The 17,841-nt window shown below is 34.5% G+C and overlaps 1 protein-coding gene across 2 annotated transcripts in view; it reads right to left on the bottom strand.

Annotated features, from left to right (window-relative positions):
• LOC145266631 (arf-GAP with Rho-GAP domain, ANK repeat and PH domain-containing protein 2-like) overlaps positions 1–17,841 on the bottom strand; it is a 277,212-nt gene that overhangs the window by 212,210 nt on the left and 47,161 nt on the right. For both annotated transcript variants that reach the window (XM_080122551.1, XM_080122552.1), the window contains exon 2: positions 4,378–5,773. In XM_080122551.1, coding sequence (XP_079978677.1) covers positions 4,378–5,773 — 1,396 coding nt within the window. The remainder of the gene's footprint in view (positions 1–4,377; positions 5,774–17,841) is intronic.

Here is a 17,841-nt window from a genome sequence, read left to right as displayed (position 1 = left end):
ATATATGTGTGTGTGGGGGGGGGGAGAGGGTCTACGATATATTTATAGATATTAAAAAAATGCAAACTACGTGTTATAAATTGTTGATTTGTTATCTTTGTACAAAATCCGTCTGAATGAGTTTGGCAAAAAAAAAAAAAAAGAAAAAAAGACGATTAGAAATTCGTTACATCATAAATGCAAGGGAAGTAACTCTTACTGGTAGATTATTCTTCTTCTTCAGGTATCGAGTTTGTTATTGTGGCTCTGCATTCGGTCTTTCTGATGAGACCTGTAGTCATATTTCCAATGACCTTGTTGAAAACGTCAGTGAAGTTTGCTGTTTTTCTCAGCTCTTTTTTCCGTCGATTTTTCCTAATATCAAGCTTTTTTTTTTCAAGCTGTCTGTCCACATTAAATGACTGAAAAAAACTTTTTTCTCTTTACATAGGCATCACCACTTATCAAGGCCCAGAGGGCACTCGAGGATAAGGGTTAAAGAGTGTACAGTAGTCAATTGGACAATATAGTAATCGTTAGTAATGGAAATTCGGTAATTTTGTTAACTTAAGTGGAACAACTCCTCAAGAACTTGTTTACGTTGGACTTGAAGACAACCATATTGTAGTCAGCTGGAAAGCAGGAAAACGGTAGAGAGTTCCACAGGCGTGCACTGCTAAGAAATAAACTTTGTTCATGGAATCTACGTTTAGGCTTAGGCAGTGGGAGGAATTATTGATAGTGTTTTCTGCTAAACGGGTGTTTATCATGAAAGTTTGGTGAGGGGGGACCATAGATTGAAGCTCAGTCAAGCACTTTAACTGTCTGGCGTGGACAGTACTGAATAGTAATCTGCTGTACTCTACCTTACGCATGACTTCTTTGTCTTCCTTTCTGTCGATGAGATTCGTAGAATTTTCCTTAAAAACCACATCTCTGCTGCTTCCAAATAATTTTCAGGTGCCTTCGTTACTGTCCAACATTTGCAGCCGTAAAAGAGAATTTACCATATGGTAACTTATAGAATAATCGATGCCAAGCTGTTTTACCTAATTTAAAAAGCAAGCTCTTCGCTGAATAAGAGGAAGAGAGAGTAAACTTACTGATACAATTAACTATGGTAATTTGTAGATACAGCGTCATAGAAAGACAATTTTCACAGGATTCTTCGAATGCGTCCAACAAATTTTGTAAATGTTTATGACAATGATTTCATGTGAACTGTCCAATTTGTCATGAAGCTAGAAAATGATTCAATGGATTGCCAATAATCAGTTAATAACCAATTCTTGGAGGCATGAAATCTGTAATTTATCATGTGTATTGAACCGTTATTCGTAGTCAATTGATGGTTGGAGATGAAAATATTCAAAACATGGATTTTGTCATTCAATACAAAAACTTTTTTTTAAGCAATGCAGACTTTCTTTACGAACAATTATCTTTATAATTTATATGTGGAGCAAGGATTTGTTTCAGTTTTTACATAAAACTCGAATTAGATTGCCTAGAAAAAAAATGGCTGCTTCATTCTTAGAATATGTCCAACAAGTTCTTGGAAATGATTTTTATGTTAATGATATCATGCAGATTGAAGAAATCACAATATTCCAATTTGTCACACGGCTGGTAAATGATTCAATAGGTTTCCTAAGTGTCAGTTAATAACAAATTCTTGATTAAATATAAATTTTTAAAAATTAAATTACTGAAATGAATTTAATTTTTAATAATGTGCAGACGCAGCAGCCTAGAAAGAAAATTTCTGCTGAGTTCTCCAAATACATCCAACAAGTCTTGCAAATGATGTTTATGATTTCATGTGAACTGAAGAAGTAATAATGTTCCAATTTGTCATGAAGCTGGCAAATGATTCAATGGATTGCCAAGAATCAGTTAATAACCAATTCTTGGAGGGGCAAAATCTGTAATTTATCATGTGTATTGAACCGTTATTCGTAGTCAATTGATGGTTGGAGATGAAAATATTCAAAACAGGGTTTTTGTCATTCATTAAAAAAAAAAAAAAGAGAAAAAGAAAACCTTTTTTTTTTTTGAGCAAAGCAAACTTTCCTTTCCAACGAATCTTGTAAATGATTCGTATTTCTCTACCCTGCAACCCCTCTCCCACAGAAGAGACGTTACGAGCCTATCCTTGTTTTATCGTTATTTCCATGGCAGGTGCTCGTCTGAACTCCAATCTCTGGTCCCCCCCCCCTCGCCAATCTTTCACGAAAAACACCCGTCTAGCTGAATCCACTGTGAAAAATTTCCCCCACTCTACATCTGTGCCTAAATCAAAACGTGGATTCCATGAACAAAGCTTCTTTCTTAGAACTGCACGCCTGTGGAACTCTGTTCCGTCTGCCTGCTTCCCACTGGACTACAACTTGGATGTCTTCAAGTCCAATGTTAACAAATTCCTAATGAATAGCCCCTTAAGTAAACACTTCATCAAATCTCCACACTAACGTACTGTACTTGCAATAACCCTTATCCCTGAGTGGCTTCCGGGCCTTGATAAGTGGTGATCACTGTAAAAAAAAAAAAAAAAAAGATTTCATGTGAACTGAAGTAATAATGTTCCAATTTGTCATGAAGCTGGCAAATGATTCAATGGATTGCCAAGAATCAGTTAATAACCAATTCTTGGAGGTGTGAAATCTGTAATTTATCATGTGTATTGAACCATTATTCGTAGTCAATTGATGGTTGGAGATGAAAATATTTAAAACATGGTTTTTGTCATTCATTCAAAAAAAACTTTTTTTTTTTTGAGCAAAGCAAACTTTCCAACGAATCTTGTAAATAATTCGTATGACAATTATTTCATGTGGACTGAAGAAATAATATTCTGACTTGTCATGAAGTTTTCTGACCATTTCGAAATATTTCAATGCATTCCTAAGCATCGGTTGAGAACCAATTCTTGGAGGTGTGAAATCTACAATTTACCTGTGCGCATTGAACAATTATTCGCAATCTACATACCTAGAAAACAGAACTGTTAAACCGGATATGACATGGAACAAGAAAGACAAAGACGCAATTTTAGTAGAAGTTAGTGTCTCCGATGATACAAGGTTAAACAGAGTTGAGAGGATAAAGATAACGAAATTACAAGATCTTGTGTAAAATGTGAAAAGAAATTGGAATCTTAGGAAGATTTTCATCATTCCAGTAATTATAGGAGCAATCAGACTCATAAAAACGAATTTCAAAAACTACCTGGCGAACCAAATGCAAAAGAGATTCAAACGATTGTGCTTAAAGCGTTAGTTAGAATTTTAAAATGACTTCTTAGTTGGAATGTATGAGATAGCAGGTGAATGTCTGCCATCCGGTAGGATGTTTCATCCCCAACTAGAACAAAAAAAAAAAAAAAAGGTAGTCCAGGAATCTTGGTTGAGAAAGTAACGCTCTTCCAGTCCAATTCATCAATACAGTCTTGGGAAACATACCAGAATAAACAGTTGGTAATAAGTTATACACCATCAACTATGAATATGCAATTCCTACAATTATATACCTTGAAAACGCAGCTATTAAACCTGACATGGTGATATAGGATTACCAGAAAGAAGCATGGTCCTGGATATGACCTTAAACTATATCCAGTGGTGAGGCCCCAGCTTGTGGGCTTTGGGGAGTGTGAAGCCACCCTTTAATTGCCATTGCTCCCAGGTCCACTCTGACCCGGAGTGGTAGTACTTGTTAGGGTTCCAACTATGGGTTAAATAGAAACTGACTTGAAAACAACAAATATATTCTATTAAAATTTTTTTCTTAAATCTTTGGATTCGGCATTAAATAACCTGAAAAGGGTTGATATACCATAAAACAAAAACAACCAAACAACCAGAAAGAAGCAACCTTAATACAAGTCAGTGTTCCTAATGATGCTGGCTTAAACAGAGCTGAGTAGGAAAAGATGATGATATACCAAGCTCTTATATACAACAATCACCAAAGTTAAGCAACATTGAACTGGGTCAGTACAAAATGGGTGACCATTTGGGATTCCCAGGTGCTGTATGTGCTCTCTGCTTATCTCGGCATTGTTTCCAGTCGTCCTGGACTTCTCCATGCCACCGGATTCAAACAGTGCCAATTCAGGAGAGGTGTGGTTGGGGATTTTCCAACCCTTGCTTCACAATTACACACGCAGCTGCCCCTAGTATCCTTTGTCTTTTGAGACTGAACGGAGGCGTCGATGTATGGCATGAAAAAAAAAAAATGAAATCTTAAAAAGATCTCCATCATTTTCATAGGAGCTGAAACAAAAGAAAACTGAAGAAAAGAAATAAAATATCCAGGAATCCTGGATCCTCTTTCAGTTTAATGCAAATCACCTGTAAATCTGCATCGAATACACAAAACAAAAAAAAAATCACTTACCATTACTTGTGAAAGGTTCGTGCAGTCGAGTTGATGGTGCATGTTGGGCAGGTGGAACCGAATTGAGTGTTTCTGGGTAAAATCCTTGCTGGATCATTGCATTTGGTACAGATGGCACCGTCGATCCATGCTGGAAAAACGGATCGAACTCCACTTCATCCAAACCCAAACCACCAGGAACAGATCCCTGATTAAACATATCGCACACGGGCCCAAAATCCTTGAACGGATCTTGTCCATTAAAGGGATCCAAGGATTTAACAGAATGCTTTCCTTTATCAATCGGCCGGGGAGGGATCGGCGGGGCTTTCTCAGCAGGTAATGGGGGTGGCGGGTACGAAGGCGGGTCACAGTTAAATAGAGTGTGGTCTTTCTTTTCAATCTTTCTGTAAAGGGGATCTAATTTGGGTACAGAAGATGCAGGGGTGTTTGAAGGCTGCGTAGAGGGTTCTCTGTCGCTTTCGTGAGTTGGTAAAGTTTTTAATGACCACAAAGATTCGTACGTGGATGGTTTTTGATCTGTGACTGAACTGCTAGGCGGGCTTTTAGAACCTTCGGAAGTGTGAGTTTTCAGAACGCTTGCTTTTATGTCAAATGTGAAGACTTTATCGGAGTCTGTCTTCACATTATCTTTGGAATTGGTTACCATGCCGATCTGAACAGGTTTTGTTATTGCTGGCAAAGATGGAGTCGTGATCCTGTCAGGAGATTTAACAAAATATGGATCAAAATCAAGCAGAGTCGATGTGCTTCTCTTATGGGAAACATCAGTTGATCTATCGTCCGGGTTTCGATGAGAAACAGACTCTGATCCAGAATCCACAGCTCCCTCCTCATCAGCATTAACCTGTTTTAATCTTGAGTTTTCAGTCGCCTGCGACCCCTGGACTATCCCGCTTGCAGATTCCTCTTCAATGTTTGCCGGTAACCTTGACCGTGGCTTTGGTACTGGACGATCAGATTCCTCCGACGTGTTCTTCTTTATAACAGTCACTCTCGGTTTTGGAATGGGTTTCTCTGGAATGGTTACTGCTTTTACCACACGAGGCGGCGACGTGTCCTCTAACTTTTGTTCTGGTTTCTTACGATAAATTTTCGGAGGTAACATGGGTGGCGGTGAACCCACTGGTGGTTCCGGAGCAGGAAAGTTTGGGATATCATCGTCCAGATTAAATGGAATGCTTTCCGCGTAACAATATTCTCCCGAGACAGGAAGGTTTGCCAAGATACGTTTCTTGTGACCTGGCAGGATGATGCCAATTTCATCAAGTTTTTTCTCGTCTAAAAAGATGCACTTCTCCAACGAGTCAAATCCATTTTTTTGTAACGTCCCTTCATAACGTCCGAGTTGCATGAACCGCAGCCATTCGTGTACAGAGTTAGATTTCACTGCCATCTGAAATTAGAATTTGAAACAAGATGTTAAATTTATCAAAATATCACAATCGCACATAACTAAAGCGCAGTTGCGTGTATGTGTATTTGCATGTCAAGCTGAAAGTCAAAAACTCCTAATCAAACATCCACAAAATTTGGTGCAACTACATTATAATAGTGAAATTCAAAATTTTTTATACTAAATTTCAAACTAATGGTCAGGAGTGCTACGACTTTGTACTCCTCTCTCACTGGCCCTCCTCCAAAAAATTATATTTTCTTGATTGGCATTGCTTAAAAAAAAAAAATTTTTTTTTTTAATTCATTTGGGGGTCAAATGAGCATTTATATCATTTAATGTTATCAAGATGGACACACATCTTTTAATGCTATCAGGTAAAAGGAAATAACTCGGATTTTTCAGTTATTTCGAATTAATATAAGGACGATACTGGTAGGGACTTCATAGGTCACTCTTGGCATTGCTTAAAAAAAAAAAAAAAAAAAAAAAAAAAAAAAAAACTTCATTTGGGGGGTCGAATGAGCATTTATATCATTTAATGTTATCAAGATGGACACACATCTTTTAATGTTATCAGGTAAAAGGAAATAACTCGGATTTTTCAGTTATTTCAAAGTAATATAAGGACGACACTGGAGTCATTTGGCAGGGACTTCATAGGTCACTCTTAGTTTGTGACAATTTATTTATTCCAATTCGTGTTGAATAGAAATGAATAGGAAGGAGATGCTTGGAAATTAGAGAAGAGGATTCAAGCCTCAGAAGTGAGATGCACAAAAGAAGACTCGCATCTCTTACAAAGACCACATAACTAGGGCTGTGACAACAGCATATTCTTTTCCATGTTTTAATTCTCGGGTATATATCCATCGATGTCTTATGTTTTTTATGTAGAGTGATGTGGTTATCGCTTGATTAATTGTAGGGGTGGAATTTTGCTGCTTGTCAAATTGTAATATTTTTAGGGGAAAAAAAAACAAAGGAAACGTGGAAGTGATAAGAATAGACTTATAAGCGTGTCAAATACATTCTCGAGAATCAAAACAATGAAAAGAATATGCTGTTGTCATAGCCCTACACATAACCAATGAGGAAGTCAAAAACAGAATTAGGCAAAACGATTGGTCCTTATGAAGATTTTCTCACCACAATCAGGAGGTATAAACTAAAATGGTTTGGCCTCGTAAGAGGAGAGGGGCTTGTGAAGACCGAGCTTAAGAGAACAGAGGAGGAAGAAAGAGAGGAAGACAGAAGAAGAGATGGGAAGACAACATCACAGAATGGACAGGATTGAAGCTGAGTGAGGCAGTCAAACATGCGGAGGACAGGAAACGAAGAGGACTGATTGACAGGGCATCTGTAGCACCCCAACAGCAACCGTCATGGTGAAGATGAAGGAATACACAAATTTGGCAACAAAATGACAACTAATTACTAAAGAATTTATTATATAAAGGAAAGTTGTTTGTGTGTGTTCAGCTAGAGAGGAATGGGCTGTGCAGAGGAAAAAAGGGGAAGAGGAAGGAGAGAGAGAGAGACAGACAGACAGATAGAGAGAAGTAGAGAGATAGAAGTTATAATGGAAATAGGTTACAGTTTTGCCCTGGGCAACGCCAGGTACTTCTGCTAATATATTAATATTAGTTACCTTTAATACTACCAAGATAAAACTCTTTCTCTTTAATAATTATAAGAAACATTTTCAACCACTGATTGCCAAGAATCTAACAAGAAAACTCCTCGATGCAAAGAAGACTTGACCTGCCAGCCGCTTATAACTGACGTCATATCAACCCCTTGATGCAAAGGGGATGTGCCTATTGTTTCATCGTGTCTAACAGCCGGGGAGCTGGTCTTGTGCCAGAACAGAACAATCGTTCCAAAAACATCTCCACGGCACGGACGCACCAAATAACTCTCCCCAGCAAATGATTGGACTTTTGCAGTTCTAGCAGAGAGGTGACGATATCCTCCTACATTCAGCGCTAGGTATTCCCAAATGCTAATGGCCTGACTTGGCATTGCTTAACGTCGATGATCTAGCGAGAACCAGTGTGTAAGAATGATTATTCTGTCCAGACTTTGAAAAATCATTTCATCTCATAAAAGAAAGGTTGTTCTTCAATTTGATGGAAAAAGTATAAAATTTGAGATTTTTATTAAATATATATATATATATATATATATATATAAAATTTCAAGGTATAAAAATTTTAGGTTTTTGTAAAAAAAAAAAAAAAAAAAAAAAAAAATATATGTATATATATATAAAATGAGATTTAAAAAAAAAAAAAATATATAAAATTTGGAGGTATAAAAATTTTAGGTTTTTGTAAAAAAAAAAAACAAAAAACAACACTTTACAGAAATCTTATTTTTAAAATTATGCTTTCCAAACCAGCACATTTTACATTCTGGCATGTGTTGAATGGCTTCAAGAAATTAACTTCCAAACTAATCTCTGGTCTTTATTTACGTCAAGTCTATTCTTATCACTTCCACGTTTCCTTTGGTTTTTCCCCCTAAAAATATTACAATTTGACAAGCAGCAAAATTCCACCCCTACACAGTAGAAATCCCCAGATGTAAGAAAGCCTTCTACTCTAGTAGTTTCTTTCCCAGAACTGCTAGACTTTGAAATTCTATTCCGGGTTCCTGCTTCCCCGACTACTGATATGTAGAAGTTCAAGTGTAATGCAAACAGACATCTTGCTGCTCAACTCCCTACATAGTATCCCTGCAACTCATGTTCCTGATAGTAGCCCCCTACATCAAAGTGGCACTGTGCTTTGTTTGGGGTGAAAATGTAATTTTAAAAAAAAAAAAAAAAAAAAAAAAAAAAACTGTTCTGCATCTTTTAACCCAAAACTCAGCACCCCCCCCCCCGTATCTCGTCTTGATAAAATTAAAAACAGACTTTGAAACCTAGACGATACCCTTTTTACTTCCCTGCAACGTCGTCTCCCACAGAAAAGACGTTGCAGGCCTGTCTCTGCTCGATCGTTATTAACATGGAAAGTGCATGTTTGAGCTCCAATCTATGATCCCTCCTTACCAAACTTTCACAAAAACACTCGACTAGCTACAACCACTATCAACAATTTCCTCCACTTGATTAACCCTTATCCTTGAGTGACCTTTGGGCCTTCATAAGTGGTGACTCCCTTGTTAAAAAATTATCAATGCACAGTTAGGGATTAATGCAAAAATGAACAAAAATTTAACATTCATTTTGGATAAAGCACTCATTCAAAGTCAACAGGCTATAATTTTGTATGGATCTTTGTTATGATAAGGTGCAGCAAATAAAGTATTATGGTATCTGTTCGAGGTTCATAGGAATTAGTATTTAACTAGCGGGACCTGTGGAAATTCCACAGGGGACTCATTCATATGTAATATATTGATGTTGGCATTCTGTAGATGTTCAGTGTAAATGGAGACACTCTGATATTATTGTAGCTCTTTTGTTAAAGTATTTATCTAAGCTAGCACGAACGCCTGGCAAAGCCCGGTCATAAAGTATGCTTTAATATATTTTAATCCTTGCAGATTTCGTATATATTATTATAGAGTTAATGTTCTATCGATTTTTATATATTATAAAGTTGCGATTTCAAAAATAAAAAAAATATACATCCCCATGACTTGGGTGCATTAGCTTGAATCGAAACCGAAATAAAAACTTATGAATAATATATATATATATATATATATATATATATATATATATATATATATAAAAAGTTGAGTTCCTTCAGCTATAATCGAAACCAAAACTTGTAATTATTGATAAAATTATTTATATAAAAAAAAATAGATTGTTGGAGTGTCATCAGCTATAATCGATATCGAAACCAAAACTTATGAAAAATTCTTGGTAAAATTATTTGTGACAAGAAATGGAAGTACATAACAATTAAACAATCCGGATGTAAGCATGACACAGAAAATAACACACACGTTATCGTATTAATATATAGATGGTAAAATGAGCACAAATTTAACCACATTCAACTATTAATTTGGCATAAAGCACTCATTCCAAGTCAACGGGCTATAACTTTTGCCAGTGTTTTGTTCATTCATAATTGGCGCCTGCCCCACCCTGTGCTTCAATGGCAACAACAGAATTTCAGAAACAGATCAAATTTCTACAGCTTTCCCATCTCCCAATAACATTGTTTTCTAAATTAGTTATTTGTATTGTTGTTGCAGATTTTATTAATCTTTATATTATTTCACCATTCTCCCTTAAACAATCGTTTCAAAAGTAGTTTAAGGAAATCAGATCCAAAGATTAATTAAAAAAAAAGAATAGAAACAAACTGAAATAAACGGAATAAAGAGGAAAAAATAGTGACTCATTGTGCCACACACACACACACATATATATATATATATATATATACTTACTGACTAAATAGTTTTCTAACGAATGATAAAAAATATAAAAATTAAAGAAGTTTTTTTTTATATAGCTTAAAGGTTAAAAAGACTTCCTAGACGATATATATATATATATATATATATATATATATATATATATTAAGTAATGTGATTGATAATTTAAAATTTAAAAATCAAATTATAATTAAATTAAAAATCCATTTCATAAGAAGGAACAACAACAAAATCAATTATCTGTACGATCGTTTCGGAAAACAATGCTTTTTATTGTGGTATACATCAAGTTATGTACAATATATATTTATATATCTAAATTACAACGAGCACTTTCTATTTCCTGTATTTTAATTGAACTAGTAATTTCACTGTTACATTAAAATACACTCAGCTCTTTAGACTATTGTTCTAATCTCCTTTAAATTATATATATATATATATATATATATATATATATATATCGTCTTGGAAGGTTTTTTTTTAACCTTTAAGCTATATAAAAAAAATTCTTTAATTTTTATATTTTTTATCATTCGTTAGAAAACTATTCAGTCAATAAGTCTGTCATATATATACATACATACATACACACACTAGCATTTCAGCCCGGTGTTGCCCGGTTGTTTGAAGGTGTATGTTGAGCAAAAGAATAAATAAATAAAAAATAAGCGGTCAATTTTTTTTTAACATTTATTGTTTTGGGCTCAAATCAACTTAAGTTAGATCCATGTCCAAGGAACCTATATCTAAAATTTCAAGTGTTTAGACCAAAAATTGTCAGGAGTTTAGTAGAGTTATCAGGTCAAATCGTTGAACTTTGACTTTAACAGCCAAATTTCTGGCCGAAAATGGATTAGAAAGATTTTCCCAAATCTCAGTACCCTGTATATCAAATTTCGAGTATGTAGACTGAAACTTGACAGAGTTATTGCGTTGCAAAATGTACACACACACAGACACGTTCACTTTATATATATATATATATATATATATATATATATATATATATATATATATGATTATAAATTATTATTGCATACCAAAACTTGATAAATTAATGCAATTAAACATATTTGGCAAGTTCCAATTTATCAATCAACAACTATTTTTCCGGCTAAAAGCTAAATCTATGGTACCCAAGTCATATATTTGTTTTTTATAAGTTTGAAATCATTACTATATATTGGATGATAATCTATATATTGGATGATAATCTATATATTGGATGATAATCTATAGAAAAATGTCTCGATAATAAAAAAATCTGCATGAGTTAAAATATAATATTTGCGTGTATTTTACAACCTGGCAACAGCAGGCAGCCTACTAGTATATATATATATATATTATTCGTATTTAAAAAGGCGGCCTCACCAGAAGTGTCTTAAAATTTCTTCATTTTACGCAAAATTATCTTTCTTTTAATAATAATATTTTGAACTTTTTTTTTTTTTTTTTTTTTGGTACCTATTTGTGAATTATTTCACGGAATTCTGCCTTTTGGATGACATCGAAATATCTTCCAGTAACGTGATTCCTTTGGATTTTTACTTGTGGATATGGAACTTTAACCAACTTTTCTTGGATTTAAGTTTAACGTATTAAATGTTTATTTGCGCATGCATAAAAGACCACATTAAGTTGATTAATGCCTGCCAATGTCCGGCTAAAAACTTAATCGAATTTGTTCCACAGGTCCAAATCCCCTATATATCAAGTTTCAAGTATGTAGGTCAGAAATTGACAGTAGTTTGGTAGAGACCGTTCCACACACAAAGTCACTTATATATATTTATATATTAGCAGGTTTCTCAGTGTTACTCGGTTGTAAAATATGCTTTAATATCATATTTTTATTCAGGAAAATTTCATATTATGATAGAGCACATACATAATCATTATATTGCATCCAATACATAGTAATGATTTTGAAAGTAAAAACAAACAAAAATAAAAATTGGGTGCCATCAATTAAAACCAAAACATTCTTACGTCTGCTAATTTCCATATTTTTTATTTTGACCTTATAGCAGCTATTTTTAGCAGCTCAAAACCAAATCAAAATTGTTCCATAGGTTCAAATCCGATATATATCAAGTTTCAAGTCTGTTGACAGGAGTTTGATAGAGACCATTCCTCGTCTAAGCAGACACAGTCACCCACATATATATATATATATATATATATATATACTAGCAAACCATCTGGCGTTGCCCACAAATATCATATTTTAAATCATGCAGAAACCGAAAGAGTATTATGGTTTTTCTGAACGGTTCACTACATAAAAAAAAAAATTGGAGACTGGAACAAATTCAGACTTTTATATAAGGTAGAATAATATACAGGGTGTCCACAAAGTCTCGCTACATAATGTAGCGAGACTTCGTGGACCCCCTGTATATATATTTGTAGCGGACTGGTGGATATATCATATATATCCCCCCCTCCCCAGTCGTACAAAATAGGTAAAATGAATTGTTTTGAGAAAGGAACGAACGTGTTTATTGAAATAAACGAACTAGAATTTATTTCATGTTTAGTTTGGCGTGCGTCTCTCGCTGTTAACTGGTGAGAAGGAAAGTCTATTGTTGTAGAGAGAGAAAGAGAGAGTGAGAAAGTCAATCCCGGCCATGGAGATAGAAACTGTGTAAGGTGTACATACTGTCCGTTGACTCTTGCCCCCACACATAGTGGCAGGGAAGATGATGCGCGTGGGCACGCATGCCCAGAAAGGGAGCGGATGGTCCGTCGACCGCTCAGCTCGGGAGCTGGTTCGAAAAAAAAGAAAGAAACAGCTCTGGTCTCTTGCTTTTATAGTTGTTTCCGGTGGTCTTTTGCGCATGTGTGGATTTCCTTCAAAGGGGAAGTGACGTTGCGTACATGTGTGTACGTTAGCGTGTGTGTGTGTATGCACGAAAACGTGAGTGTATGTATGTGAACGTGAATATATCTACGTGTGTGTACGTGCGCACGTATGTTTGTGTGCGCGTATGTGTATGACAAGAAAAATGGCTTGAGATGTGAACGCATGTTTCTGTGCGAGACTAGAAAGGGCTCGTACATATTGTTCTAACAAAATTAACACAACAAAGATTGGATTGATAGCAACAAGTAGATATAGGACCATATTAGATATAGGATAAGGATATAAAAATCCTTAACAGAAAAAAAACTCTGAAAGAAACAAAGTAGGTAAATTTTTTATCACATAGTTTCCTTAAAAGGAAAAAGGATTCCATATTGTTCATTAAAAGTGTTTTTCTCAACGTCTGAAGAGAAGCCATTCTTGTCAATATTTTCAAACGATATAAGGTTTGAAATTGTCCAATGGTCGTAAAACAATTATAACGAACAATGAAAATGCACTACTTGTGCTATCAATCCGGCCTTTGTTTTTATTTTGTTAAAATAATATATGAATACTCGGATTACAAAGACTGGTAATTTTGAAGCTTACAAATTAAGTCACCTTATCCTGACTTAAAATTTATTGGTACATGAACGATTATTGAATTCTCAATTATATAAACATAATAAAATTCGGAAAATTATAATATATAAATATATATATATATATATATATATATATGATGATGATGATTGCAACGTCTTGTCAGACGAGTGCCACTCCCTCAGACATTTAAAATGCATGAGCCCAAATGTCTGAGGAAGTATCTATACAAATATGATGTTACAGAGTCTTAGCTTTGTACGACAGCTAAGTCTCTCTCTCGGTTCAAAATGTTGAGATCCAGCAACAAGCAAGAGCAAGATAGCCAGCAACAAATTAAACTGCAGACCAGCTTAATGCGGGTACTGGTCTTCCGCTTTATGGTTTTTTAAATCAGAGATTTGCTTCTCCTAGAAAGGCTGCCTTCACCACGGCTTACGGGGGCCCTCTCTACTCCAATACACATATATACACACACACACACACACACACACACAAATATACACGGTGCTAGTTGGCCGTTGATCCAGAAAAAGAGTTCATTCGCCCATACATATATATATATATACATATATGTATATACATACATATACACACAAAGGGGATCAAAGAAGTATATAAGGATTTTTTAAATCGAAACTTATCGATATAATAAAAAGCTCGACATGCAGGTGGAGCTTAGATACAAGAGAAAAAGATAGTAATAATAGAAGAAGAAAAAAAAAAATATATATATATATATATATATATATATATATATATATATATAAAAATAAAATGAATTTACTTGATTCCTCCAGCCTTGACAGACGTGTTTTAAATATTCTCTCCAGTGCTTTTTCTTTTAATGATTTGGAATTCATTCCATTTGCGATTTTTTCCAAGGAACTCTGCCTTTTGGATCATTTTGGACCATTTGGAATTTACCCATTGGATTGGAAATTTTTCATTCGACCGTTTTGGATTTTACCATCGTTGGATTTTTTACCCTTCACCGGACTATCCATTCATGCGAAATCTTTTTATTTTTCTTTTACCTCCTATTCCCCTTACCTCACCCTTTTTTTTTTTTTAACTAAGTAAGATCTGTGACTTACTTGTAGTTTCATTAAATACTTTTATATGCAAAATCCGATCCTGCATTTTGCTAATTCCTGCCCTCTGATGAGAAGGAGAGTATTTCTTCGAAACTCCGCGGATTAAGGACTATCCACTTATCTTGTGCTTCCTTTTTTAAAATTAAATATGTTTTTAACTCTTTTTCAAGATGTCTTTTAACATGTTTTATTAATCATTTGTTCATATATATATATATATATATATATATATAGATCTATCGATCATCGTCGCATCCCTATTTTATTACCTAGCACCTTCCCTCCTTTTCTGAAGCATTAGACTTCGAAATGCCCGATATAAAAAGCTTTGACAACCCTCCCTTCAGAATATATTTTTCTATGATCAATATCTTTTTCTCTCGTGTGTGTGTATACAGGGTGTCTCAAAAGAAGCTGATGGTTTAAAAAATAAATTCATAACTTTCTTAATTTTTTATATTTTTCTTTTACTTTTTTCAGATCATCTCGAGTAACCCTTGCAAGGTCAACATGGATCATTACACTACCCAGGAGCGAATATTTATCAAAGGAGCCAATATCAAAAACTCAAAGAGAATTTTGAGGAAACTTCAGCACAAGAAATTACCCTACTCCCAATGCAATAAAACCAGCTACAATAAATGCCCTTAAAAACAATATAGAGGAGAAAATTAGGGCCATAAGCCCTGAAACATTAAGTGATGTTCTGGACAATGTCCTGCAGAGAGCACAAGAGTGTGAAAATGAAAATGGTGGACATTTGAGTAACATCATTTCTCATAACGAAAATTAGACCTTGTGAAAAACATACCCTAGATTAAGTTGTGTAAATAAAATTAGAATAAGCAGACTATGATATCTTACTATATCTCAAAAAATCATGGAGAAGCTCATCTACCTACATATGAAAATTGGTATGCATAACTTAAATAGAGGAAGTTAATCAAATTTCAAATCCGTCAGCTTCTTAAATAAAATGCTTTATTTATTTATTTTTTTTCTTTAAACTTAGGGTTGATGTCTGAGAAGTAAACAACTCAAATATTTGGTAAAGACATCATTACAGCCCTTTACCTTATCCTCACCACCACCACACATTTTACCACCACCCTTCTGCCCTCGCTCGCTTTTGCTACAAAGGAAACGGTTCACATGATATCTTAATCACATGATATTGTGTCAATGATGACTTCAAATTTTTCAGGAACACAAAAGGTAGGAGTGCCCAACAAAATAGAAAAAATTCTTATATTTTTTGTCATTTGATCTTCCTTTCACATCCGGGTTATATACTTCTAGTGGAGGAGGAGGGGGTCGTCCGCTTTTGACCGCTTAAATATGATATTTTAATTTGTCCAGATTTCGTATATCTATCTATCTATACTCCTATAAATTCGTTTTTCTTTTGTGTGTATTGATATTCATATTAAAACCCCTCTTTTTTATTTATTTAATAAGAAAATACAATTTTCTTATATATGGGTTGTGGAAATGCATTCACTAGAAAAAGATCTAACTAATTTGCATATTCTTTTAAACGTTCATTTTAATTAATTCCCTATTAGTTTTTTCGGTTTTCTTATGGGGTGATCATCTTTAGTTAACTATTACGTGTAATTATATTCATGCAGATATTCTACATGATTTATACTTGTGTAATATTTGCGTAAAATCTTTACAGTAAACAAAAAATTGTTTCCATATATATTTATGTATACGTATATATTTTTGTTTAATCTATTAGTCTATCTATAAAAGCGAATGTGTCTGTATCTGTCTGTGTGTGTGTATTTCCATATGCAATAACTGTCAATTTTAAGTCTACAGACTCGAAATTTGATATACAGGGTACTGAGATTTGGAAAAATCGATGCGATCGGTTTTCGGCCAGAAATTTAGTGATTAAGGGGTCAAAGTTCAACGAAATACCTTTGAGAACTCTACTAAACTCCTCCGACAATTTTGGGTCTAAACACTTGAAATTTTAGATATAGGTTCTTTGGACAGGGATCTAACTTAATAACTTGATTTGAGCCCAAAACAATAAATGTTAAGGGGTCATAATAGGGGTCAAATTAAAAAAAAATTGACCTGTGCGGTCTACCAAATTACTCAGACAATTTCTGATCTAAACATTTGAAATTTTACATAAAGGGTATTCAGAGATAGGGCAAGCTCTTTCATCGGTTTGGGTCAAAACTATTTAGTTACCAATATATAAATGTATGTATGTATGTATGTATGTTTGCATGTCTACCTAAAACTTTCGATAGAGGCGACAGATTTTACTAAGATCAGTATCATTTTAAATGCAACCTTTCATACGACAAATATCGAAAAATTGGCTAAAAACATTGATATCTTCATCTTCAACTAGACACTTTTCTACAGGGGGGGGGCGCTTTTTTCGCAGAGATTTTTGAAAGGTATCCTCTCCTTTCGATTGTCTAGCCTTAATTTAAAAATAAGTCACTTCAAGTTTGGTGGTGGTCGTAACCGCAAAGGCATCAGGTTTTTTCCCCCATTCTTTTCCTCCTTCATGGTACAGGTTCGAGCCTGCCTTCCTACTACCACTTTTTTATTTTTTTGCTCAAGATACACATCCAAACACCCGGGAAACGCTGGGCTAAAATGCTAGTATATCTAGAAAAGTGAACGTGTCTATGTGTGTGTATCTGTGTGTCTGTGTACATTTCCCTACGCATTAACTATCAATTTTAAGTCTACAGACTCGAAATTTGATATACAGGGTACTGAGATTTGGGAAAATCTTTCTAATCCATTTTCGGCCAGAAATTTGGCTGTTAAAGTCAAAGTTCAACGATTTGACCTCTGATAACTCTACTAAACTCCTCCGACAATTTTGGGTCTAAACACTTGAAATTTTAGATATAGGTTCCTTGGGCATGGATCTAACTTAATAACTTGATTTGAGCCCAAAACAAATGTTAAGGGGTCATAATAGGGGTCAAAGTTAAAAAATATTGACTGTTTTTTTTTTGTTTTTTTCTTTTGCTCAACATACACCTCCAAACAACCGGGCAGCGCCGGGCTGAAATGCTAATATTATTATAGAATCATAATTTCACAAGTAAAAGAAAAGTATT

The sequence above is a fragment of the Euprymna scolopes genome, chromosome 41 (assembly GCF_053919585.1).
Source record: "Euprymna scolopes isolate OS-2025 chromosome 41, ASM5391958v1, whole genome shotgun sequence".
Classification (NCBI taxonomy): Eukaryota; Metazoa; Mollusca; class Cephalopoda; order Sepiida; family Sepiolidae; genus Euprymna; species Euprymna scolopes.
Note: the sequence above shows the minus strand (reverse complement) of the source record. Positions and strands in the feature narration are given on the sequence as shown.